This window comes from Halichoeres trimaculatus, unplaced genomic scaffold (assembly GCF_033239565.1).
Source record: "Halichoeres trimaculatus isolate MK-OKI-2021-1 unplaced genomic scaffold, fHalTri1.1 fHalTri1_scaffold_23, whole genome shotgun sequence".
Lineage (NCBI taxonomy): Eukaryota > Metazoa > Chordata > Actinopteri > Labriformes > Labridae > Halichoeres > Halichoeres trimaculatus.
Window position 1 is genome coordinate 6893377 of NW_027437201.1, and position 25676 is coordinate 6919052.

Here is a 25676-nt window from a genome sequence, read left to right on the forward strand (position 1 = left end):
TTAATGTTATGCCTACTAATTGCTATTATGTTGGTGGGTGTAATGAAGTGTAAAAAAGTTTAAACTGGTAAAGAAGAGTTAATAGTTTGATATAATCGTTGCAAATACTGGAGTAAAATTAGCAAACAAAGTCCAATAATTCCAATTGTATTTATTGGTTAAAACTGTTAAAGCTGTGATTGAACTTTTTTTTTTTTTTTTTTTTAAGTTTAGATTATAAATGAGTGCATTTTCTTGTCTATTTTGTAAACTTAGAATAGTTGAAGTGATATTTTACTACAGAGCAAACATTCCTCTTCTTTTCACGCAGGCACCAGCCAAGCCACCTACAGGTCTGCGTGGAAAAAAGTGGGTGGTGTTGTTGTATGTAGGCATGGAGAGGAGCACCGCGATTCGGCTGCTGCTGCTGTCTCTAATGTGATGACAGCTGATTGTACCGAGACAGAGCCGTGGGACCGACGTGTCAACGATGTTTTCCTAAACCAGTTCTTTAAATAAGATCAAAACTCTCCAGGAAGATAATGAGTGTGTGTGAAACTGCAGGGCGTTGGGAGGTTCTGTAGCTGCTCCAAAAGTTGTGTCGCGGAGAAAAAGCAACTTCGCCAACACATCACCAGGCTGAGGGAGTTGGATATCTAGTCTGACTGGATCTAACGGCCCTTTCCCACGTTTTCCTACTGGACTCAGGCACCTCGAAGGTAAGAAAACCGTAATAATTCAGACGCTTTTGCACCTTGTCGGACTAACGGTACGCTTGTTACTGCATGAAGGACAAAGTAGTGGTACGTTTAAGTCTGTTTAAAAACACAGGAATACAGAGTTGTGGCAAAAAACACCAAATTAGCCCAGTGCACAGTGATGAAAGTTTAGTTTGCTGGATTATATTGCTTAAAGGCTTTTCATTGGAACTTTTACATGTTGATATTTGCTCTAGGCGAACTTTGTACAGTATTTATCCTCTGTGCAGTGAGGCAGCCTCAGTGTGAATTTCAAATTAACCAACTCCTATTGATGTGAGCTGAATGAGTGAGTAGTAGCTGTGAACACAAGCGCTGCAGGCTGAAGAATCCCCCGCTGTCTGTCACCTGTGCTAATGTCAGTTGTTCCGACGTGTGTGTGTGTGAGTGTATAAGTGTATGAGTGTGAGTGTGTGTTAGTGAGAGGGAAAGAAACTCCAACACTACATGCACACACCACACCACACCACACCACACAGCCACTGACACACACTAACAGAGAGGGACGGAAGATTCCAGTCAAACGCACGTGCACACGTAATCTAGGGAGTCTGGACATAAATGCTAATGCTAATGTATTTAGCTCTGTGTACAGCTACGTTATTTACGTGTTAATTAACTGTATGTCTGTTAAAAAAATAAACAGAATAGAATAAATTAAAGCTGAACTGAACAGTTTTATTTAACTCACCTTATTTTAGTTATTTCATAATAAGTTATTTCAATTATGGTTGTTTCAGTTTCACTCTTGTTCTAAGAAAGTGTGTTCCAGTCTATTTAATATGTATTCTGGCCTCAAATTTGTCTTAAACAATAATGTACAGCACTGTAGACAATGTATTTTGCACAAAGGTATGTCACATTCACTTCTGTTTTATTACATTATATCAACTTATTTTGTACACTTCTATGTTTGTATGTCAGTTATGTTCTGTTTTTTTTTTCTTAATCTATTTCCTTTAAATCAGTTTTACTCTTTATTCACTGTCCAATTCAATAATCTTATTACATGAATGTGACACTCCAATAGTAAATCAAGTTGAGCTGTATGACTTAAATCATGTGTGACCCAGATATGATAAACTTTCTAAGTAACTAAGGGCTTAAAACCACAATATGGCCATAAAAAGATGTTAAATGCTTGCATTAGCCCACATACCTAAAACAACTGAAGCATTAACTTTTATATTTAATAGCTATATTGAAACAGTAATCATATGAACACCATATTGTACCTACATTGTGTTCATGGGAAGGGCTTGTTTGGTTGTGTTATTTAATTAAGCTGACATAAAGAGTCTGAAACTGAGTTTTGTCTGGTTTGTCATGTGAACTGAGGCCAGATGGAGTGGAACTTGACTGGAGTCTTGGGGAAACTTTCTAGGGTATGAAGCAAAGAATTGACAAAGTCATGGGTCTGTTAGAGCTTCCAAAAACTAACCTGTTGGTGCAGCATGGTTTTTTTTATATCTTAGTTTCAGTGTGTTGTGTGTTAGGTGTTATAGTGCTCTGCCCTGGTAACCCTTTGAGGGCCTTAATATTAAAAAGTCAGTAACTTATCCTTTCATGATATTGGCACCTGGCACAATACCTAATGGATACATCTTTAGTTACTATCAACCTTACTTAAGGATACCTTTTCCTCTTCTCTTGTGTAGCTTTTGTGTATGGTGCCAAGTCAGGATTTAGGAAGTCATAAACATCCTACACACACTAAATTATTCAACATTTGCAGCAGGGTCCTGTGACAAAGAAACCTGAGATGTTTGTGTGAGTTTGTGTGTTGTTATGTTGCAAACAATATGGAGTCGGTCAGTTTTAAGCCGGTAAAACAACTAGAAATAATCACAATAACTGAATGAGTCATTGAGGGAAAAGAGGAACGGCCAATGTTTCATCCTATTATGTAATATGCAATATGTCACATTTTGTAGTTATTTGCTGGCAGCAGTTTTGTTGAACTTGGCAGAACAGGCAGAAAAATGCTGAAGAATGAAATTGAGCTTGAACTGGATGTAAAAGAGGGATGATGAATTAAGTGACAGATGATGTAACTCTTTCCTGCAGGAGAAAGTAACATGGTCCTAAATGATGGAAATGGCAGTACACGCAAAACCAATCTGACCACTCTCAAATAACAGTATTGACAGTTTATTTTAAAGACCATGTCTTAGAGACAAATCTTCTTTGAGTTGTCTGAGCAAAGCCAAAAAGCTAACTGACTGACAGAAGCAGTACATACTTAATAAGACAGACTAAACAAGAAGGCTTAATGTCACATTTCTGCTTGTTCAGGGAGCTCAGTCTGTTTGAGCAGACATGAAATATTGAGATAGTTTCAAAAAGACCAGGCAGGTATATTGCTTTAGAGAGTGTTACACACAAACGTTACAAACATTTTGACAAAGAGCAAAAAAGACAGAATTATACAACAATCAAAAGAAGTCATTGTACATCCATGAGACGATAAAACCCCAAACAGCTCAAATCGAAGCAAAATAAAACAAAAATATGAATAATAGCTTTATAAGGAAGCTGCAAACAAGTGAATGTCTCTCCATGTTTGCTTCTGACTCTTGGGACAGAAAGCAGACCTGTTCTTGATGATGCAGCACGGCCTGAATGGTATGCACTATATATCAAAATACACAGTTTCAGTAATAAAGCCAACTGAAGATACATGTTGGGGCTTTTAGTTGCCCTTTAATCTTTCCTATATTCTTAAAGTAAAAGTAGGTTGAAAGTAGGAATTTTTTGATTGAGTCCATATCTACACCCAGATTTCTGGCTTGGTCGATAGTTTTCAGTGGTAATGCCTGAAGATGTGAACTGATTTTTGAAGGCACATCCACTCATTGATCTGTTTGATAAATTTGACCATTCCTTGTATGAGGCCATGTTCCTTTAATGATGTTGTGTAGATATACATGTCATCTGTGTAGTTTTAGTAACTTACTTTTTTTATTTTGTACAACTCAAGTAGATGTTCAACCAAAGAGACCCTAACATGGAGCCTTGGGGAACTCCACTTAAATGTTTAGTTTGCTTGCTTGAATGAAAAGTTGCCGATAGATACTGGGCTATCTCTAGCTTGTATTATGGTCAAGTGTGTCAAATACAGCACCAAGGGCAAAAATGAGGTTTCATAAATGTAAAAGGCAGGTAATTGCTATCACTACAAGTATTCATGCTCCCCCCGTAACAAATTGTGTTAATATGTTTTTGCAGTTTACTCTTCAGTGTCGAAACTAAAGACTATGTAAAATACGGACATTGTCTTTATGTCATAATGCACTGGTTTCTAAAGCTGAATAATGGGGTCACTGGACTCTCTAACTTTTCATTGAATGTGCAAATTTATATGACGTAGGCTTTAAAATAGTCAAAAAAGAGGAGTTGTAAAACTAATCAACCAGGAAAGGTGTGTGCAAGTAAGGATTAAGCTCTCTAACAACCAAGTTATTTCTGCATTCTAAACAGGCATTTTAACACTAGTGTAAGTTGCGCTTGCTGGACTTTTGGGTCCAGCCTCAAGTGGACACCTTAGGAACTGCAGTTTGCACCTCCACAGAATTTGACTTTGCTCTTTCTGTCGACCCTAGTTTTATGTAGGTGTTTGACTTAATCATCTCAGTATGTCAAATAGAGTTCTGTATGCTAAATAGAAATTTTATGATCTCTTAAAATGCAGTTGTGGTATCATCAAGACAGCAACCGTCTTTGTAATCAGTTTAACATCTGGTTTTGTTGAGTTTTATTTAGTCTTGTAAAGTATTTCTGAAGCACAAATCTGTCTGCATCACCAAGATCATTTACCAATCCATTCATGTGGTTTTATATTTACTTGACTTCTTTGAGCATTGAAGGGTTGATTGATGTGAATTCTCAGACACTGCATGTCAACCTCCTAACAGGCCACTCTCAGTGATTGTCCAAAGGTTTGATTCACAAACACTGATCTGCTCAGGCTGGGTTTGTCATCTTGGTGTTTTTTTAATCATGTACTGGATTCACTCAGTGTTCTCTAAAAGTTTGTGAAATAGGTGTGTGGACTTGTTGGATTGAGTTTTGCCTCAAAGAGAACACATATTCCACCCTCCACGAATTGATCATGTTTCTGCAGGCACGTCACGGTGTGATTCCAACGCAGAGATCAGTTATGTAACAGCTCACATGCAAACTATTAGGGCCCAGACATGTTTCCAAGCTGAGGCATATCCTCGGGCACCTCTGGGGTCCTCGCAGGGAAAACCCTCCTGCCGTCCAAACAGATCCCTGTATCCAAGACAACCGTTGTCTCTTCCCTCCTGAGCTCAGACATCTGAGCTGTCCTCCTCACTGTGGAAATGTTTATGCAGGAGGATAGTTCCACCCTGGTTGTGTACATGTGTGAGGCCAGTGATGTTCAATACTCGAGGGAGGAATGAAGTAAAATAAGAGTGAAAAATGAGGATGGGAGAAGATTAAATCTATGAAATGTTTTCTGTGTGTTTGCCAAACTGAAAAGATCCTTTGAATAAATGTAAAATAAACTGTGAACACAGTGGTGGATCCAGAGCTCTGGATGAGCCAGAGAAAGAACTTTCACTCTTTTCCAACGGCCCACCCAGGGTTTTCCCCTGCACTCTCAGAGCAGGACTCGTCGGAAAAGAAAAGAGTAGACGCCTTAATCTGCCATGAAACACATTTTTCTGTTCCTGAATAAAAGTTTTTGTCCTGAGGAAATGCAAGTCTGGACCTAAAGTAGTTAAATGTGTTGGGGATGACTGTTTTCCTGGGCCTGCCTTGCCCTGACTCAGCCCTTATTTACTCAAGAAATAAAGTAATAGCCGCTCTGCAGGACCTGACTTGGCTAACCAGGGGTTATAAAGCCTTTAAAAGACCCTCCTAGTGAGCCAAATGTTCCACCTTAGGCCAGTAAAGCAGTCATAAAGTTTGCAATGAATATCATCATTATCTGTTGAAAATCTGTCAAACTGGTGACAAAGTAGTCATGTGATCAGGCACATTCACAGAGAAAAAAACCTGAGTCAGACATTCTGGTGAAATGGCTCATTTACTTTCTTGAGGGTTTAAAGAGAAGATCAATACTACTCTTAAATCTTTCCGTTCAGTGTGGGGCAGCTTCTCTTTAGTCTGCAAGTACAAAAAGTGGATCCAGGAGCCAGGGCGTCAGGAAGCCTAAATGCTGATCGCTGAGATTAAGAATGATAGTTGGTTGAATTTATTGCCAAGCCTAATAAATCCTTTTTGCAGCAGTGCTAAGCAAAGGCCTTGTTTTCCCTTGAATGACTCATGAAAATGGGAATGTTTTCCTTGACATAAACATGGAGTATTCATATCAGACCAGTAGTTAGCAGTGTGACTTTGTTAGAAAACAGCCGTCCTCAAAGGAGTTTCGAGTTCAGACAAACGCTACCTCAGTAGAATCAGCATCACAAACTCAACCCAGTGGTCAGCTTGTTGGGGCTGTGACACCTTTGTTTTCAGAGGAGGTTCAGTGTATAGCTCCTTTAGAAGGCAAACGCGGGAGTTCCATTTTCGGAAACATTGCTTTTAGACTTTTTTTTGTAAAGTTTGTCTTCAGTCGCCCTAAATTCTGTCTGTGTAAATGAATCGCCAAAACGCAATGACAATTCAAAAACAGTGTAACCTGTAAACCTTGTAAAGGGTAGGAGAAAAAAATTAATGTATCGTATTTTTGTTTGACGATTTTTCCTTGTCCTTGTTTTTTCCAGCTGAACTGGAAAAACGTTGAGAAGTCAAATCCCCTGAATAAATCTGAAAAAAAAAGACACAGATGTGATTTGGATTTTGGGGAAAATATGGCTCTTGATAAAGTCTGCAAACATCATCATCACCATCATTCAGCTTTTTCACTTGGTCTGGTGTTCAGAAAGCAAACTAAAAATTGCAAGAATCAGAACTATTGAAGAATAGTAATTTAAATCAATTGCCGTAAAAGAATCGAATCAGGAGAAAAGCATATTGTCCCAGCTCTAGTGTAACCATGCTAACCTGGCATAAGCTAACACGCTTTTGACCATAGTTTGCTACCGCTGCTATCAGACTCTAAACTGCAACTAACTGCCTTCATGATAATCAACCAGTCATCGATTTAACATTTGTAGCATGAACAACTTTGTTTTTCTTCCTCGCTACATGTGTGTTCACTTTACCGTCGCACCATACACATCCAGTTAGCTAGGAGTTGCACAGTTGATGGAAAATATGTATTTTCATTCCTTAGTCAATGATGCTATAAAAAATGTTTAAAAGTACAATACTGTCAGGGGAAAAAAACATTGAGTAACAGTTAAATTACTGTTTTTGAAAGCAATTTAAAAAGTCCAAGTACACAGAAATCTACTCTATTACAGTAATGTGAAGTGTGTAAGTGAGGGGCTGATGATATGAGTGAGAGACAACTCTTACAGGGGCTGTCGTGAAAAGAGAGATGTCCAACATGTCTTCTTTTCTTACTTCTGTGCTCCATGACAGTGGCATGGTCAGCAATAAATTTTGCCTTTCTTTTCAACCTTAAGGGCAAAATTCCTTTAGACCTGGGAAGTCTTGGGATGGGATGTTGTTGCAAAACGGCTTTACAATCCCTCACAGCAGGAAAAAACAAACTCTTCCCTTCAAGTTGAAAAATAATAAATCCCCCCCAAAAAGCTATTACTTTGACGTTATTAAAAATGTTACCTAATATAGCTCAGATTTTCACTTTTTTGTTAAAAATCAGTTGAATTCTGAAAAGTCAAAAAATGACTGATCCCATATTTTCTCATAGTTTCACTCAGACCTTAGATATTTTGGGGTAGCTCCACTCTTTTTGCTTACAGGCTTTTCCAATGAAACTTAAAGTCAGGCTGATTTCTATTTTCACAGCACTTCAAAAGTTAGAAGTGTCTGCTGCAAACACCAAACATTCCCAAACTAATAGGTCATCCTAATCACATAAATCAACCTTCTGCGTAAGCCGCTTTAAAAAACAGGAAAAGTCCTTCCTGTCTTTTGATGTACACACTCTGAAGAGAGGACATTCTTGAGTCAGAACAGTCTTTGTCACTCTTTTGGCTTCATTTGAGCTTGTTTCTTCGTGCACAGTACAACATGCTGGCATGTTTTGAGCACCATCTTTGTGTTGGTGTATGTTTACATGTTTGAGCGTAGCGGGAATATTTCAACAGTCCTGCGTCTTTCAGCCATCTGACTCAGCTTGCCAGATGTGTTCTTGTCATCCAGCTGGCTGAGGCTGCGTCGTGCTGCCTCATCTGGATGAAATGCACTCAAGAGCCAGACTGCTGTGTTCAGTGTCCCGCCTGTTTGTGTTGTTTAGAAGAACAACACCAGAACACAATGTGAAATATTCACACATAAATGAATTAAATCAAATTGGAGGCTTTTATAAATAGATGAGAAGTAGATGAAGTGCAGAACCTGGGTGTTTGGAATTATTGAAACCATTCAAGCTTTGAATAAGACTTTGTACGTGAGTTAAAGCTAAATCTGATATGTGGAAGAATCAATTGAAGCTGATTGTCAATAATTTTGATAACAATTTAGGTGATTGGTCCGGAAAAATGCTAAAGAGTTACAGGTTTTAGCTTCGAACTCACAAGGTTGTGTTCCTGTTTTTGTTTTGGGGGATTGTAAAATTAGCTTATATAGATCATATAAATTGGGTTGGGTAAAATTTAGAGATGGGCAAGTACTGATACCAGGTATTGGTAACAGGCTGATACCAGCCTTATTTAAAGGTATCAGTACTTAAAGGCTGCCGATACCAGCAGTTGATACTTAAGGCAAAAAAAAAAATGGCTTTGAGTAAATCCTCTTCACCAGTAGTTTGCGCTACATAGCTGCGGTTTGACACCTCGGCAAATGTGTGCCAGGCCCTGTATTGACAATATGACTCAACCAGGGAAAAAATAGAACTTTATCGTCAATGTAAGGAGTACAACGAAATTGAAGTCACAGCAGCAATCAAGAAAACAAAAGTAAGAAAGTGTAAAAAAGGTCCATAAGAAAATCGATGATGACAGCTTGTCCATCATTCTCCAGTTCAGCCAGTCTCCACCTCCACAGGGTCCAGGACTGAGCTTCTTCAGCAGTCTGTTCAGTCTCTGTCTCTTGGATCCTGTCTGCTCACAGCAGCTGAAGCTCTTCCAATGTGGCGTTGGTACCTGGTGTTAGCTCTGTTTGCCATGTCAGGGAATAGCATGATGCTACTCTGCCCTCTGGTATTCCCTCTGTTACTGGGTTAGCACGGCTAGTTTGTCCATCTTATTGGAGATAGATCCTACGTTCCCAGTAACAATGGATGGAAGGACAGGTCAATGTCGTTACTTCTTAGCTCTCACCTGAGAACGAACATGTTGTCCTCACCTCCTTCTCCTCACCTTGTGGGAAGACATCAGGCCTTGCACCAGTTAGCATTGTCATTCTTCATGCTGCTAACAGCTGAGTTCACATGTAAACAATGCAGCCATGTAGGATCTCTAGACATACACAGGAGAAAAAGTAGTAAAAAAGAAGGACGAAGAAGAGAGAGCTACTGCAAAAGGCAGCTATAGCCAACCGGGCAGTGCCTAGCAACTCAGAGAAAGTTCACAGTTTAACTGTTTAATTTTGCACTTCAGTTTATTTTAAAAAGTATACTAAAACTCTGACAGTTGTTTTTTTGTCCCGCATTTAATAATTTATTAATAACAAATTATCAACTCAAAGAAAATTTTTGTGTTTCATTTTAAACTTAATAGCAGCGTGACTGTGCTATCTTTGTTAGAAGTAATCTATCATTGTTAATTGAAATCTTATGTACAAAAAGGACTAGTGGTATCATTGGGTACTCAAGAAGGAGTACTCGTACTGGTATTTGTCTGAAAAAAGCGGTATCGAATATCCCTTGTAAAATTCTTTTTTGTTACTTAAAATCTGAAATTTCTGTGAGTGATTACTATTTTTCATTACTACTATGGTTGATTAAAAGTTGTTGATAAAGTAGGGTTTCTTAGCTAAACGTAGTAGCTGATAATGTGGTGGGGGCTCATGGGATCTGTGAAGCACTAACAGATGGTTTGAAAACCACATGACTTGTGTTGACAACTGTCTCCCCTCCTCGTCCCCCGTCACATGTGCCGAAAGACTAGACGCTGAAAAGAAAAGAGCAACAGATGTCCCTCAGTTTATAATATCCAGAAGCATCCAGTGGCTGTTCACCTGTTGGGGAGGTGAATGTGTTTTAGAGGACTCAGCACTCTGCATGCGAGGACTACAGAGTGAGTAAACAGCCTTTATCAAAAGACATCAGCTGCCATCCAGCACACTCCAGAGGGTTCTACCAATGTGTGTGTGTGTTTGTGTGTGTGAGAGAGGCACGTGCCAGTCTGCCACCCCGGTGTGTCTGAATAGAATGAACAGCACACAAGCTGTGAGTCAGTGAGCCTGGTCCTGGCGGGCAGACAGATAAAGAGGCAGCAGCTTCATTGTTGGCATCAGATGACCCAGTTCAATGAAAGGTACAGACAGTCAGCACATCTGACTTCCTCTGCTCACACTAACAGTGTTTCAGATCAGTACCTGCTGTTTCCAAACAGAAAGGGGCAAACCTCAGATGGCGCCTGGCAAAGGACATCAGTGAGTCCTGTTTATGTCAGATGATCAGATATTGGGACCTCAAGTGTTCTTTTTTGGTATGAAGGCTATTTATAGACCATGTACAAATTGATGGGCTGGTGAACAAAGCTGCCTCTCTTTAACAGTATTTGATAATTACCTCCTCCAAGGAGGTTATGCTTTGGGGAGTTTGTCTATGAACAACATAACTCAAAAAGTAAAAAACAGATGTTGATGAAATTTTCAGGAAGTGTTCAAAATGGGATTAGGAAGAAGTGATTTAATTTTGGAGGTGATCCGGATCACCATCTGGATCCAGGATATTTTTAAAGGATTCTTTATCATTGAGAGATAGGGCCGTTTTCACCATATGTGTATATAACTCCACCATAAATGGTCGGATTGCTTTGCAAAACAATACAAGACATGGTCACCATTATTTCTGACAGATGTGAAAGTACAATCCAGATCCTGGCAATATTCTGGATACTAAGATCTGCAATATGAAATATGTACTGGGTCGTCAACACTGCCAGAAAACAAATTATTGTGCAACTAACACCAAATTGTAGCAGACAGTCTGCTGAAAGGGAGTATAACATTAAAGTCGGACTATAGTGTTGCTGACAAACACAATATGCTTGGCAGAGGTCCGCACTCTCTGTATGCTTTTCTAGTTAGAGAAATGTCTCTTTGGTCTTTGAATATGCACGACTGGTTTAAGAAACAATCAAACATTGTCACACTCTGACATGTTTGCAGCCTTTTTTTGCATTTCTTATGTCTCTACATGGATAGTTTATTAAAGAGTGATGATAACTTCAGGGCCATGTCTCAGGTCAGACAGTTGCCGCTTTGTCCCGCCGTCAGCTGTGAGCTGTGTGTGTTTGCCGTATTCAGTCTGTGTGTGTGCGAGTGTGTGTGGGTCAGCTGTTGATTTAGCTGTCTGCCGTAATCCTGTTACTTTCTACAGGACGATGCCAAGTGGAACACACTAGTCCCAGTCACTTGGTCTCATTCAACCTTTGTCCCTAAATAAATCCTCTCACTCCCTGACGTTCCAAAACTGTGTCATCAGTTGAGGAAATACCTAAACAAGTTCAAAATTTCCAAGTTAAAATTTCAACAAATAGATCACCAAGCTTATTTTCAGTGTTTTTATTTATTCAGCCTCTGCCTCTATAGTTATGGCTTATTTCAGGATATCGTGATCAGAGTCCTGTTTCTTATCAAACCCTATAGATTACAATCTGAGACACGCCTGTGTAGCATTTTTCTGTTTGCAGTTAGTGATATGTCACTTGTACTTATCCAAGATGTGTAAAAAAAATATGAACATTCCTGATCTAATACCTTCCAGATAGGATTTTAATCCAGAGCACAACAAACATGGGTTTCTTCTATTACGTCGTCTACTTCCTTCCTGTGTGATCCAGTTTTTCCCCTCTTTTGTTCTAATCAAAGCAAAGTGGTCGCAAGCCAGTGAGGTTGTGAGTCATATGCATGTTTTTACAATGAGGGAATGTTAAAAAAGACAATAGATTATTTACACAATGAAAACAGATTTTGTTTTTCTGTGTTCACATTTATCAGTTTTATGCAGCATAAAGATCATATGGCTAATTGTTGATATAGCATCAGTCAATGTCAGAAATAAGTCTTTATGGTCTCAAATTTTTTAAAGGGACTGTGAAGTTCAGTTTGAAGTGGATTGTAGTGACACTTCTTCAAGATCACTTAAAAAGTCCTCACAGCCTCTTTAAGTGTTGCCGAATGGAAAATATTGTGCCATGCTAACATGATGAAGAATATAAGGGAAGAGAATAGAATTGTAAATACTCTATTAATCCCCAAGGGGAAATCCAGGAGAAGTCACAGCAGCAATCAAGAAAACAAAAGTAAGAAAGTGTATAGACAGAGCAAAAAGGTCCATAAGAAAATAGATGATGTCAGCTTGTCCATCATTCTCCAGTTCAGCCAGTCTCCACCTTCACAGGGTCCAGGACTGAGCTTCTTCAGCAGTCTGTTCAGCCTCTGTCTCCTGGATCCTGTCTGCTCACAGCAGGTGAAGTTCTTCCAATGTGGCGTTGGTGTCTGATGTTAGCTCTGTTAGCCATGTCTGTGAATAGCATGATGCTACTCTGCCCTCTGGTATTCCCTCTGTTGCTGGGGTAGCATGGATAGCTCGTCCATCTTATTGGAGATAGATCTTTTGTTCCCAATAACAATGGATGGAAGGACAGGTCCATGTTGTCACTTCTTAGCTCACACCTGAGAACGAACAGGTTGTCCTCACCTCCTTCTCCTCACCTTGTGGGAAGACATCTGGCCTTGCACAAGTTAGCATTGACATGCTACAGGCTGCTAACAGCTGATTTCACGTGTAACAAAGGAGCAAAAATAGTAAATATCACTGAAGACAAAACCAGTTTGGTCATCGACCAACAAATGAACCATACAAAGTAATGATCCACTCCAAATGCAAAATTGACGAAAAAGAGATGAAAAAATTACAAGAAACAGATCAAAAAGAGAGAGCTACTGAAATTAACTTTAGTGCAAAAAAAATTAGTTATTACAAGAGTAAACAAAGTTAGTCTTATTTATTACACTTTAGTTTATTTGTACAATGAATCTTCACCTGTACTAGCAGCCATGTGAAACTGCTCAGCAGTATTTGGAGATAGATGCGAATGCTAGCATGTCACAATCTGAGAAGTCGCCCATTTTCTTTCACTCAACTAGGGTCAAGTTGCAGTGGCAGCAGACATCCCTCTCTCAAACAATGATTTTGAGCTCCTCTTGCGGGGATCTGTAGTTTTCTAAGGCCATATAGGACATGTGAGCCCCCAGCATCCTCTGAGCTAACGGGATATTGTTCAGATCCTCTCAGTGGATCAGCAACCAAAATACAACGTGTTGCGTTCAGTTGAAAGTAAAAAAAATCTTGTACATGGATGTAGAGACGATGGCATGTGAAATACTGGACCGCAAATATAAGATTAATGAAAATACAAAGTCTTCAAGTCTTCAAGACATATTTTGGGATGTAATGACATGGCTCTTTAGTGGCTGTTTCCTGTAGAAAAGAAAGCTGGTTATTTATCTCTTCTAAATTGGATGTATCTGAAAACCTCTGAAGAGAGGTGTCCAGGTGGCATTCTAATCAGATGTGGTCCAGTACAGCGTTGGTCTGGAATACCACTGATTCACTGACAGTCCAAACATGCTAGTTTCACAAAGGTGTGATGTCATGTGACTTTTTAACTTTTGTAATCTTACTAAACTTTGCGTGTTTGTTTAATTCTAATCCGTCACCTGTCCTGGGTAAAATCTGATCAGTTAGGGTTTTGCTGTCAAAGTGTGTTTCCATCATGCAGCTTATGTTGTCGTCTTCCAGAGCGGAGAGTAAAAGTCACCCAGCACAGGATCCACTGACACACTGACGGAGCCATAAATAACAGTAAGGAGCTTGTCTGGCTGGATGCAGATCAGAGGATTAACTTGAAGAAAGCTGCAGCAGCACAGTGACTCCGTGCAGGTCCTGACACTATCTGTAGTCACGTGTGGGAGGAGGTTTGGTTTCTAGGGTGTTGGTCGTCAGCTCATCTGTGTTTGGCTTATTGGCTGGATGGGGTGAAGCTGTGAAAGGTGGTACACTGGTTATACATGTGCTGCTTTTTTCACAGACTTTGAAGCAATCTACACAAAGCTTTTACATGATGGGCATCTCAAGGTGCAAGATCTTTTTGTTTCCTTCCTCTATGTATTAGGTAAGACAGTTAAAGTTAAGGTATGACAGGGCATGTTTAATTTGATCATGTGTCGGCACTCAACTTTTGTTTTATCTGAGCTGAAGACCTACAGGACGATGAGTAACAGCATCCTTCATCTCATGTGCTTCCCCTTAAAAAGAAAATACATCAGAACGCACCAACTTTAAAATTCACACGGAACTTTGTGCAGATTGCTATTTGCAGACATATAAGTTTCCTTTAAAATCAGGAAGTAATCTAGAGATAGTTATTTGCAGTTAACGGTACAAATGTGAGAACCTTGTGACAAAACCCGAGAAAAACTCCACCCCAAGTGCAAAATGAGTCGTCAGTTTCTTTAATATTGACCGAAATATAGCAACATTTCAAATGTCAGTGTACAAGCCTCATTCTGGTGTCAGGCCCAAAATTGGCGTAACTACATGAGGGCCTGTGTCCACCAACAGCATCTTCAAAAGCTGGCGATATCGATCTCCACACCAAATGACTGCTGTTAAGAGTTTTCAGTGCTTGGCATCTGAAGCACAAAAATATAAAAGTTTTCTTTTGTCTCCATTCTTTGTTGAAGTAGTTTGACTTATCTATGTCACTTCTCCATTATTAACCAGTCAAAACCAAGAAGGGGTGGGACTTCTTCATTTTATTCTAAGTCTCATGTCATCTCATTTACCACCACTTATGTGGGTTTGGGTCGTGGGGGCAGCTGTGCCATCAGCAAAGGCCCTTTCCCTGGCCACTTCCACCAGCTCCTCTGAGGGGATACCAAGGCGTTCCCAGGCAAGTTGACAGATATAATCTCTCCACTGTGTCCTGGGTCTACCCTGGGGTCTCCTCCCAGTGGGACATGCCGAAAACACCTCCCAGATCGAGCAAGCTGTTCCTCCCAATCAAGCCCCTCCAAGTCATGTTGTCCTTGCCCACATGAGCATTGAAGTGCCCCAGTAGGACAATGAAGTCCCAATTTGGGGTGTTTTCCGATACCCGTCCCAAGGACTCCAAAAAGGGTGGGTACTCTGAACTGCTGTTTGGTGCGTAAGCACAAACAACAGTTCTCCAACCCATAGGCGTAGAGAAACAACCCTTTCATCCACCGTGGAAAATGGAAACACACCGGCAGAGAGCTGGGGAGCTATGAGTAAGCCCACACCTGCTCTGTGCCTCTCACCCGCCTTAACGCCAGCAACAAAGAGAGTCCAACCCCTCTCGAGAAGGTTGGTTCCAGAGCCCAGGCTTTGCGTTTAGGTGAGCCCGACCATATCTCTCTACCTCCCACACCAGCTCAGGTTCCTTCCCCACCAGAGAGGTGATGTTCCATGACCCAAAAGCCAGTTTCCGTAACCTGGGATCAGGCCACCAAGGCCTCCGCCTTTGACTGCCACCGATCCACACGGCACTGGACCCCTATTTGGGCTAGGCCTTACCGGGCCCCATGGATAAAGGCCCGGCCACCAGGTGCTCACCTGCGGGCCCCAACCCCAGGCCTGGCTCCAGGGTGAGGTGCCGGTGACCCTCCGGCAAGAGTGAACTGAATCCTGTTTATAGTCATCGTTAGGGGTCTTTAAATGCTTTTTGTCTGGCCCCTCACCTGGGACCAATTTGCCTTGGGAGACCATACCATCAATATAGCTCCTAGGATCATCTAGGCCACAGGTGTCAAACTGATCCAGTAAAGGGCCACTGTGGCTGCAGGTTTTTATTCCAACCAAGCAAGAACACACCTGAGCCAACAAATCAACCATGTAAAGACAATCCAGTTGATTGACTGAATAATTTGTGTCAGGTGTGTTTTTGCTTGGTTGGAAAGAAAACCTGCAGCCACAGTGGCCCTTTACTGGATCAGTTTGACACCCCTGATCTAGGCAGTCAAACCCCTCCACCACAATGGAGCAGCAAAGAAAGTATCATAAACCAAACTTAACCATCACAGCAAATGGTAAAAAAAAGAGCAGTGGGACAATTTTTGTAACCAAGCAAAAATTAGTGCTCTTAAAAAGAGGTCATCATGAGGGAAATGCAGTTAGTGAAAACAGTCCCTGAATCATGTCTTCACCACTCTTCTCTCACATTAGTTAATTCCTTGGCTTGAGTTTCACTCAGGCTTTAACACTGTGTGGTGTTGGGTTCACAACAGCAGTGCACAGTAAGCAGCAGCTGCCTTTGTTCACCAAAACAAAAGTACTTAACCTTCACAGAAGCACAAACACACTGTGTTGTTACTTTCTTCATCTATACCGTCTTCCTTCATAACTGCATCAAGGACATCCTGAGCCACATCTCTGCTCAGGGACTGTAACTCTGAACTGGATTAGAGTCCTATTCGCCTTCCCCTCTTGGCTCCAATGGTCCACTTAACAGAGGCTTCATTGATCCACGCTAACTACAGCCCTCTTCTCCCGTTTCCAGTCTCTTTTATTGCATCCGTCCCCACCTGTGGTTAGTCTGTCTCAAGATAATGACACACAAGAGCCACGAAAACGCTAATTAATGCAATTATAGTGCGGTTTTGTTCCTGTTTATAATTTAAACAGACAGATATTGATCATATGTTTAAATCATTTTCAAAACCAAGGTTATATGTCTTGGAGGTAACAGTTGAATGATTTGCAAACTAAAACTCAGGAAGCAAAAAAGCAGCATACTTCAAGCTATCATTTCACATCTTTATTGGCAGTTGAAGTCGTTTGAATGAAATGAAATATCACTTGTTTCCTCAAAGAGAGCAGAGAAACAAGAGAAGGACAGAAGAGTGTGAAGGAATGTCCTTCAGCCGTCTTGAGTACAGCTCTCTCTTTAGCATTTCTTTTTTTTTTCTCTCCTTTTTACTGAAAGTTTCTCACGCTCTCACTCCCCCCTTACTTGGCGTTGTTTCTTGAAAGCTTACTCTCTTAATCAGGCATTTGTTGATTTGTTTGCTGAGGATTATGAAAAGAGCTAGCATGCTCTGTTTACAGAATTCAAACATGGTCCCAGATAGTGAAGAAGTATTTATTGATTGCTGTGTAGTGTGAAAGATTTGTTGATAAAATATAAAATTAAGTTATTATTAAAGATTGAGTATTTGTCTTTTTTTCTCTTTTCAGGTAATGAGCAATGGAAGCAGGGTCGGTGGTGCGTGCCGTGTTCGAGTTCCTCCCCAGCGTCTCAGAGGAGCTGCCACTCTTCACTGGGGATGTCATCGAAGTGCTCAGTGTCTTAGATGAGTTCTGGTTGCTTGGTAACAAAGATGGCGTCACAGGTAAGATTGGTGACAAAGTTTGACATCACTTTGTATTTTTTTTTCCAAGAACATGCACACTATTTCCCCGCATGACTTCAAAGAAAAAAAAGTAAACACTTATTGCAGTGTGTTGAAGAATAAAAGGGTGAAACTGTGGTTGACTTAGGGGTCTGTTGCCAGCCCTGGCTGGAAACAGAAACAAAAGTAGCATCTAAAACATCTCCTTGCTTCCTTAAAATTCATCAAACCAAAGGCTGATAATGAGACTGACATTTTACCGTAAAGCAAGGAAGAGCAATCTAAAGACTTTCTTCCTAAAGTTTGAAATTAAGTATGCAGAGAAGACATTTTTACACACTGACATTTTTTTCACTTGAAGCTCTAATGTAGGTTTTGCAGAGAAACTCACAGACGACCAAGCACTCTTGTAAAATTATGTAATTTGTTGTACCTTGGCCCTCTCTGACCTTAAAGGGTCAAATTCAACGAAATCCACAGAAGATTTCTAGGAGGCGAATGTCGGCAAAAATAAGGAAGGGGGTTCCCTCAGAAAGGAAGTGCTGATGGGAAGTGAGTGTCTTGTGCTGGAAAATATAAGTGAGACCAGACACGGGGAAGATAAAACTGTCTTTCTGAGAAAAATAAAAGAATCTAAAAAGCAGTGACGTTATCCATGTTTCATTGTGATTTCTTCTATTATACTGATGATGTCCACACAGCAAAACATTGCAATAAATTACCTTAAACTTTTTATTTTCATTTCCTGCATCCACCAATTTACTGCCTTTGTAAAAAGTAAACATTTAGAATAGAATAGAATAGAATAGAATAGAAAATACTTTATTTATCCCTGAGGGGAAATTCAGGAGTCACCGCAGCATTTAAGAAAACAAAAGTAAGAAAGAGTATAGAAAGTGCAAAAAAAAGTCCATAAGAAATTAGATGACGACATGCCGTCCACCACTCGTCCACCACTCTCCAGCCCAGCCAGTCTCCACCTCCACAGGGTCCAGGACTGAGCCTCCCCAGAAGTCTGTCCAGTCTCTGTCTCCTGGATCCTGTCTGCTCACAGCAGGCGAAGCTCCTCCAATGTGGCGCCGGCGTCCGATGTCAGCTCCGTCAGCCACGTCCGTGAACAGCACGCTGCCGCTGGGTTAGCACAGCTAGCTCGTCCATCCCCCGGGGCTAGATCCCACGTTCCCAACAACGATGGATGGAAGGACAGGTCCACGTCGTCACCTCCCAGCTCACATCCGAGAACCAGCACGTCGTCCTCACCTCCTCCTCCTCAGCTCGAGGGAAATCATCAAGCCCTACACTAGTTAGCATTGACATGCTACAGGCTGCTAACAGCTAATTTTGCATGTAAACAATGCAGCCATGGTTACATGTAGGATCTCCAGACAAACACAGGAGAAAAGTAGTAAAAAATATCGCCGAAGCCACAAAAAGTTTGGTGTCCGTGACCGACAATGAACCATACAAAGTGATGATCCACTCCAAATACAAAGATGACGAAAAAGAGACAAAGAAAATAACAAGAAACGGACAAAGACGAGAGAGCTGCTGCAACAGGCAGCTACTTGGGTAGCGCCTAGCAACGGAAAAAAAAAGGTTGATAAAAAGGTTTAAAAGGTATAGGTATAAAAAGGTTGTTAAAGGTTGATTTAATAGATTTAAATAATAAACAGAAGTAAAACAAAACATGGTCTGAGCATATAGAAACAAATTGTTTTATTTCCACAATTTCTTTTTGTTTACCTTTATTAATGAAGTTGGGTAAAAGTCATTAACAAACTGTATCACTGTCAATGTCTCCTGCCTGCAGGTCAGTTTCCTAGCACCTTCGTGGAAGAGGTCACCATCCCCAGCACCAAACCAGGAGACAGACTGTACGTGTGCATCAATGACTTCAGCTCAGCAGAGCCAGGCAACCTCCACCTGAAGAGAGGTACAGAAATACAGCACATGGTGTCTTTTTAATACAATGATCGAGGCATGAATCAACCCTCGTCTTTATCACATGTAGTCATAAAACTACTCGAACACACATGGGCTTTGTTATCTGTTATTTTGTACGTGCCACTTTGGGAAAAATACTTATCACCAACCAGGAACTTCACTGAAATAGTGCTTCTGTTCCTCTAACGGCTCATGTTTCCTCACATAGACTAATGCTGCTTGTTGATGTCGCTGTGCTCAGGTAAACTGTTTGTGTTGTTGTGTTGTGTACTTGAGTTGAAATTGTTGCCTGACTCATTCCTTGTCTTTACTTCCATAAAGATGGAGACACTCTGAAGTTGAATATTACTACAAATGTAAATAAAGAGTGTAACAAAATGAGACATAGTTCCTCACAGGAGCTTGTTAATTAGCTTAAATAGCTAATTTTAAACAGTTTATCATAGTAGAAACAATACTACACATGCTAACAAATGCTAACTTATTACACGTTCTGTCTTTTCATGACATTGCTGCTGGTCTAGAACCATTGGATAACAAACATTTTACTTTCTATTTCCTTCACTAGTTTAATTACAAATAACATTTTGAGATCCTAGATAGAAAGTAAAAAAAGAAGGCAAAACAATTTGACATTAAAATATTAAAGAAAAAAAAACTTCAACAGTGTCCACAAGGGAATTGATGAAAGACACACCACACTTCCTAAACCTCTCCACTAGGTGTCCCCACATGCCAAACCTACACAGACTGTCTCCCCTTGGCTGTTTGTTTTTCTTTTACATTCCTGTATTGTTTCACTCGTTTACACCTCTTTCTCTGTGTTTTTTTCTGATTTTCATTTATAACACCATCAGGCTCACAACAATGATGTTTGCAGAGTTCTTTTATACGGGTAAAACTTTCATCTTTTGTCCTTATGTCCTTAGAAGAGCTAGTAGTTGTCTTAGTCGTAGCAGTGTTTTAAATAGATCATGCAAAGTATGTCTGCCAGTAGATTTCACAGTGTCAAATATGTTGACCAAATTGACCAACAATAGCAACTATTTTCCATATTTGTTGCGTCAATGATAGAGTGACTCTTCCTGGATCATATGAAAAATAGGAAACAGTTTGTACAGGCCCCTCGAGAGCTTAAATGTTCATTTCCAGTATGACTTTCCATGCTCCACATTGGCTTTGATCCAGCTTTGGTCCAGACACAATGGGAGGTGGAGCCACAGGTCTTTGGAATGTGACCCCCGTGACTCCTGAACGTCCAGTCAACACTCCCATAATTCCTGATTCTCCTGATATATTAGCAGAGGTGTTGACCCTTGTACAGTAATTAAAATTACAATAACAAAGGTAAAAATCAAATATAATGATGCACACAGCAGTGTAAAAATATTGAAATAGTTGTTCTGAATTTAATCCCAGATGAACAGAAAGAACAAATCCACTCCAAAGCTTTCCACCAGGGTCCAACAATCAGAAACTATAGGATTAAGGAAAATGGTCAAACTTCTGATGATTTAAGAAATATATAGTCATTGTAGATTATTTAGAGCGACACGCAAACTTTCAAATCCTGTGAGTGTCAGACACAAATAATGTATCCTACAAATGTATTTACAGGACAGCATCAGCAAAGTGATGAGTTGTAGCATTTTGTCCTCTGGGGCTGCAAAAATCCTCATAAACCAGAAGAATTTTTCATTAAAACAACCCCTTCCTGTGGGATTTACATTGATTGATGTGATTCTCTTTGTTATTGGTCTTTTCAGGTGATGTCGTTGTTGGGGAGGCAGGGGGGTCCATGGACCTTGGCGAAACCTGGCAGCGTGGTTGCAACGCCTGGGGCCTCCGTGGCCTCTTCCCCACATCATGCGTGAAGGAGCTGCATCTATCCGGTCGCTCCAAACAGCTGTCTGAACGCCAGGCCCAGGCTTCAGAGCTCCCACCTTACGCCCTGGGCCAGGCCCGGGCCCTTATGAGCCTCCATGCTCAGCTCAACGAAGAGCTGGACTTCCGTGAGGGGGACTTGATTATAATCACTGGTCTACCAGAGCCAGGCTGGTTCCAAGGGGAGCTGGAAGGCCGCAGGGGGATCTTTCCTGAAGGGTTTGTGGAGCTCCTAGGTCCCCTCCGATCTCCTCAAGAGCCGATGGATTGCCAGTATTTGAACACTGCTTCTGAACAGTATTGCTACGAAGACGCTGATGATGCAACTGAAGAGGAAGGAGAGATGAAAGAAGAAGAAGAGGAGCAGAAAGAGGCTGTAGTAGAAGAAGAGGAGGAGGAGGGTGGTGTGTATGCAGTGGCACAGTATGAGTTTCGTGCAATGGAAACAGGCGAGTTGGACTTTGACGCAGGAGATCGCATTAGACTAATAAGCACTTTGGAGGATGGTTGGCTGGAGGGTGAGATACGAGGCAGACGAGGTATTTTTCCTCATCGTTTTGTCAAAATGGAGAATAACGAGCTGCAACCAACAGAAGAAACTCACGCTGAACCTGAAGAAGAAAAGGACAACAGCTCCACCTCTGATTACAGCTCGGGGCAGTTAGGCCCCAATGGATCAGAGAACGATACCGACTGGAGTACTTACGAGGATCATACAGTTTGGGACTTGGACTATTTTGAGAGGACAGAGGAGCAGAGTTGGCAAAGTGAGAACAAAAGCACTGGAGCTCAAACTACTAGCAGGGGACAAAGAGAAGCGGGCAGCAGACCTGAGGCTCAACCACGTAGACCTGCTCCAGTGCAAAGACGACCAGAGAGACCTCGATCTACTCCTCCAGCACGGCCAAGGCTCCCAGCACGACCTAGCCCGCCTGTACGCAACCACAGGAACCGCGGTCTATCTTTTGGGACAAACAGATCGAGCTATACCAATGGAAACGCTCAATCCTCCCGCCCCAAACTTACTCACAGTCTGACTCTTCCTAGAACTCACCCGGGTTGGTCCAGAGACAACCGATACCAACAAAGGCCAGCAGCAGATGGTTGCACCACCAATAATGAAACTTCAAGTCTCGGCCAGGTTTTATTTGACCTCGCTGAGGCCCATATGCAGAAGAAACTATCTCGCCATGCTAGCGTCAGTGATGCCGATATCATGGTTGGTCGATCTGAAACGCACCAACGTTCCAGTCAAACAATGCGTAGCTCCAATGGCTTCACGCCAGCATCCATGGCGTTAGATGTCCTGACTACTTCAGCTGGTGACTTAGAAGCCAAGTTGACTCAGCAGCTTTTTGAGTTTGAGAAAAGCTTGACCACTTCTTACAGTGATTCCAACGTGAGCTCTGCTCCTCCAAGAGAGACATCTTCTGATGATCCGAACCAGCAATTCCAAGTCCTACGCCACTTTTCTATTCTGGACTACAACAACGAATGCGATATAATTCGAGGTTCCTCACATTCCCCAGTGTCCCACCTCTTGCAGACAAACTCTGCCAACTCTTCATTGGAAAGGCGCAGGACCCTTCGCCCCCCTCCCCCTCGTCCTAGAGTCATTCGTCCCCAAGCCCAACCTGCGTACAAACCTGCCCGCCCTCCTCCACGTCCCCCTCCTCGATTTCCAAGACAAAACACTGCTCCTCCAGCCACCAACTCCCACGCCAACAGCCACATCTTCTACACCCCTGATGAAGCAGACTCAAACATGTTTGACAGGCACGCCGAGTTCGGTGACCTCGCAGCTGCTCAGGAACATGAAATCCAGTGCCAGCTGGAGGCCGAGAAAGAGCTGGAGAGAGCGATGGAGTTGGAGCAGCAGAGGCAGAAGGAAGAGGAGGAAAAGTACCAGCTGCTGCTGCGGCTACAAGAGGTGGAGAATGACATGGAGGCGTACGCGCACACAGCTGAGGAGCTCCGGACCATGCTGGAGGAAGAGGAGGATGAGACGGCACGCATGCAGGCCCTGGAGAATCTGGAGTTCTGCAACTACACGCTGGAGACGCTGGCTTTGGAGCAGCAACAACTACAAGGTAAGGCTACAGTGTAAGAAGGGACTGGGAATGGGTAAAGTGGTGCTTTTTGGTGCTGTGTACAAACCACAGCTTTGAAGGGCCGTTTACACGACAATGGCTTTAGGGTGAAATGCAAAAGTTTTGTTGCGTTTTGGACGACCTAAGACATAAACTTTTGAAAACAGCCCCCAGAGTGGAATTTTTCTGAAATGCTGCCGATACTGTTGCCGTGTAAACAGTAGGCCGGCGTTTTTAGTGAAAACACTGATGTCACGCTCTGCTCTGCGTTAGCGCATACAACAGGACAACAGTACCGTTGTTACACTCGTCGTGAACTACCGTGTTGTGCTTGTGCTGCTCAATCGGCTGACTGTCGTTATACAAAATGAGAATCTGTTGCTCCACTTCTACTCTTAGTTTTTATCAAAACATCAGATGATCAGCTCAACTGTACTTTGGTGGAGACCTCCCAAAAGCGGCGTCTGGACAAGACAGTTAAAGCACTACCTACAGGCCTGGCATGGTTACTACAGTGTTTTCAGTCCCTCAGCGTTTCTGTGTAAACGCAGATTTTTTTCACTACGTTTTAGTGTTTTTAGATGAAGCGTTGTCATGTAAACAGGACCTAGAGATACTTTAGTTGGACTCAGAGGAAGACTTTCACCAACTATGTTTTGCCCGGCTGCTTTTGATGTTTTAAGTTGACAAAGTTTTAGGTAAAGTTCATAAATATATACCAGACAAGCCTACCTTTGAATTATTTTAATGGATAAGTCAAAATATTTGGCTTGAAACTGTTGATCAGGAGAAAAGGGAAGGGTCAACTTTGGATATTTTGATAACTAGCTGCCATAGAGCAGGCCAAATAAACATATATTTGTAAGGGGCATGTCTTTGTGTGATGAGCAGCAGAGCTGAGTTTGAAGGTTGCACCTGTATATTTTGCAAAATCTTCTCTGCTGATGCCAAACTGCTTCATCTACTGTTGTTAATGACTCTTGCTTTGAGCTTCTGGTTCCCCCATGTGCTTTCTTTCTGCACTAAAATCAGAGTTTTAGTTGACCTTACAATATTTTTATTTTAATACCATTAGTAAGCTTTTGGATGAAGGCATTTCAGAAAATATGACACATCAAGAAGCGTTTTATTCCCCTGACGTCATCCTCCGAAGTACTGATGCCCACAGGTTAGTGTTAAAGTAATTTATATTCACTGAGGACAAAAAGTTGTAGAGCAGGGAACTCTAAAAACTATCATCAGTGCACCAGATTCTCTCTTTGACTTGTTATACAGATCCTGACACACACACATACACACAAACAGTAACATGCACACACACTTTCAGGAACACTGGTTATTCAAATTCTGTGGTACGGCATGCAAACAAGACATCCCTGTTTATTCTCTACAATGATCAGCAGAAGAAGCGTTGTGTATTTAAATAAGAGTTATCATAACACTGTGCGTGGTTGTGTGAGTGTGTGTGTGTGTGTGTTTAGATGCATAAAGTTTACATTACTAAATTTGCTTTGTCCCTCAGTGATGACAACAGATGGAGTAGATTTAGTAGGATAGGTTTGGTTCCCAAGTTAAGGGTGGAGTAAAAGAAAGTTGCTTAGTTCCAATTTGGGAAACAGTTTATTTTTTCATAGTTTAGTAGGTTAAGCACAATATTTTTAAAGTATTATCAGTCAAATAAAACCAAAGCTGGCTCAGATTTGCTTTGCCATCTCATACTGTCTTGGTTGTACAGCACTGTCTCAGGCAGCCCAACACTCTTTCACATAGGTACGAATTGCATTCCACATATCACGGGAGGGTAAGCCAGGCACATGTGCCTCTGTCCTTCTTTCCATCCTCTCCTTCTTTAAAGTCCCCCCCTTTCTCTTTCTCTCACTCTCAATCCAAATTTCCAGACTTTCCTCACCCAGCACCTTCCATTCTTTCCTCCACCATCACTTCCTCTTTGAACACAGTGAAGCGAAGGACTACATCTGCTGTGGTTTTTGGTGGATTCTCACTCTGGTGGATATAGGCAAGGCAGGGCATGGCCCACTCAAGAGTGCGGCCCAAAGTGTGGTTGTGGCGAGCTGTGACATGGCCCGTGGCGCACATCTCCACACTGTTTGGACTCACACGGCAGGCCACGCCCAACAGAGGAGGAGGTAGGCTTCAGTTTGATTGTAGCTGTTTTTCCCAGGAATAAAGATGTGGATTTTTGGATTGTACAGACTATACAAATACCATGCTTGACAAACTCTTGCATGTGTGTTTCTCAATAATAATAATAATAATAGAGTGTGCAATAAACAGATTTAACTTGAAATTATTTTTATACCTAGCTGTGTTAGCTGTGTTTGTTTGGATGTTTTTTCAACACTGATTGATCAGGCGGTAGCTAGCAGTT

General features: G+C 41.5%; 1 protein-coding gene across 2 annotated transcripts in view; it reads left to right on the plus strand.

The window, feature by feature from the left end:
• Positions 1-368: 368 nt before the first annotated feature.
• Positions 369-25676, plus strand: part of dnmbp (dynamin binding protein) — a 60214-nt gene continuing 34906 nt past the window's right edge. Inside the window, exons 1-4 of one of the 2 annotated variants that reach the window (XM_074662885.1) lie at positions 369-698; positions 17215-17369; positions 19180-19302; positions 21080-23287. In XM_074662885.1, the coding sequence (XP_074518986.1) occupies positions 17225-17369; positions 19180-19302; positions 21080-23287 (2476 nt within the window). In that variant the 5' untranslated portion in view covers positions 369-698; positions 17215-17224. The remainder of the gene's footprint in view (positions 699-17214; positions 17370-19179; positions 19303-21079; positions 23288-25676) is intronic. The other variant, XM_074662886.1, reaches the window with a different exon arrangement.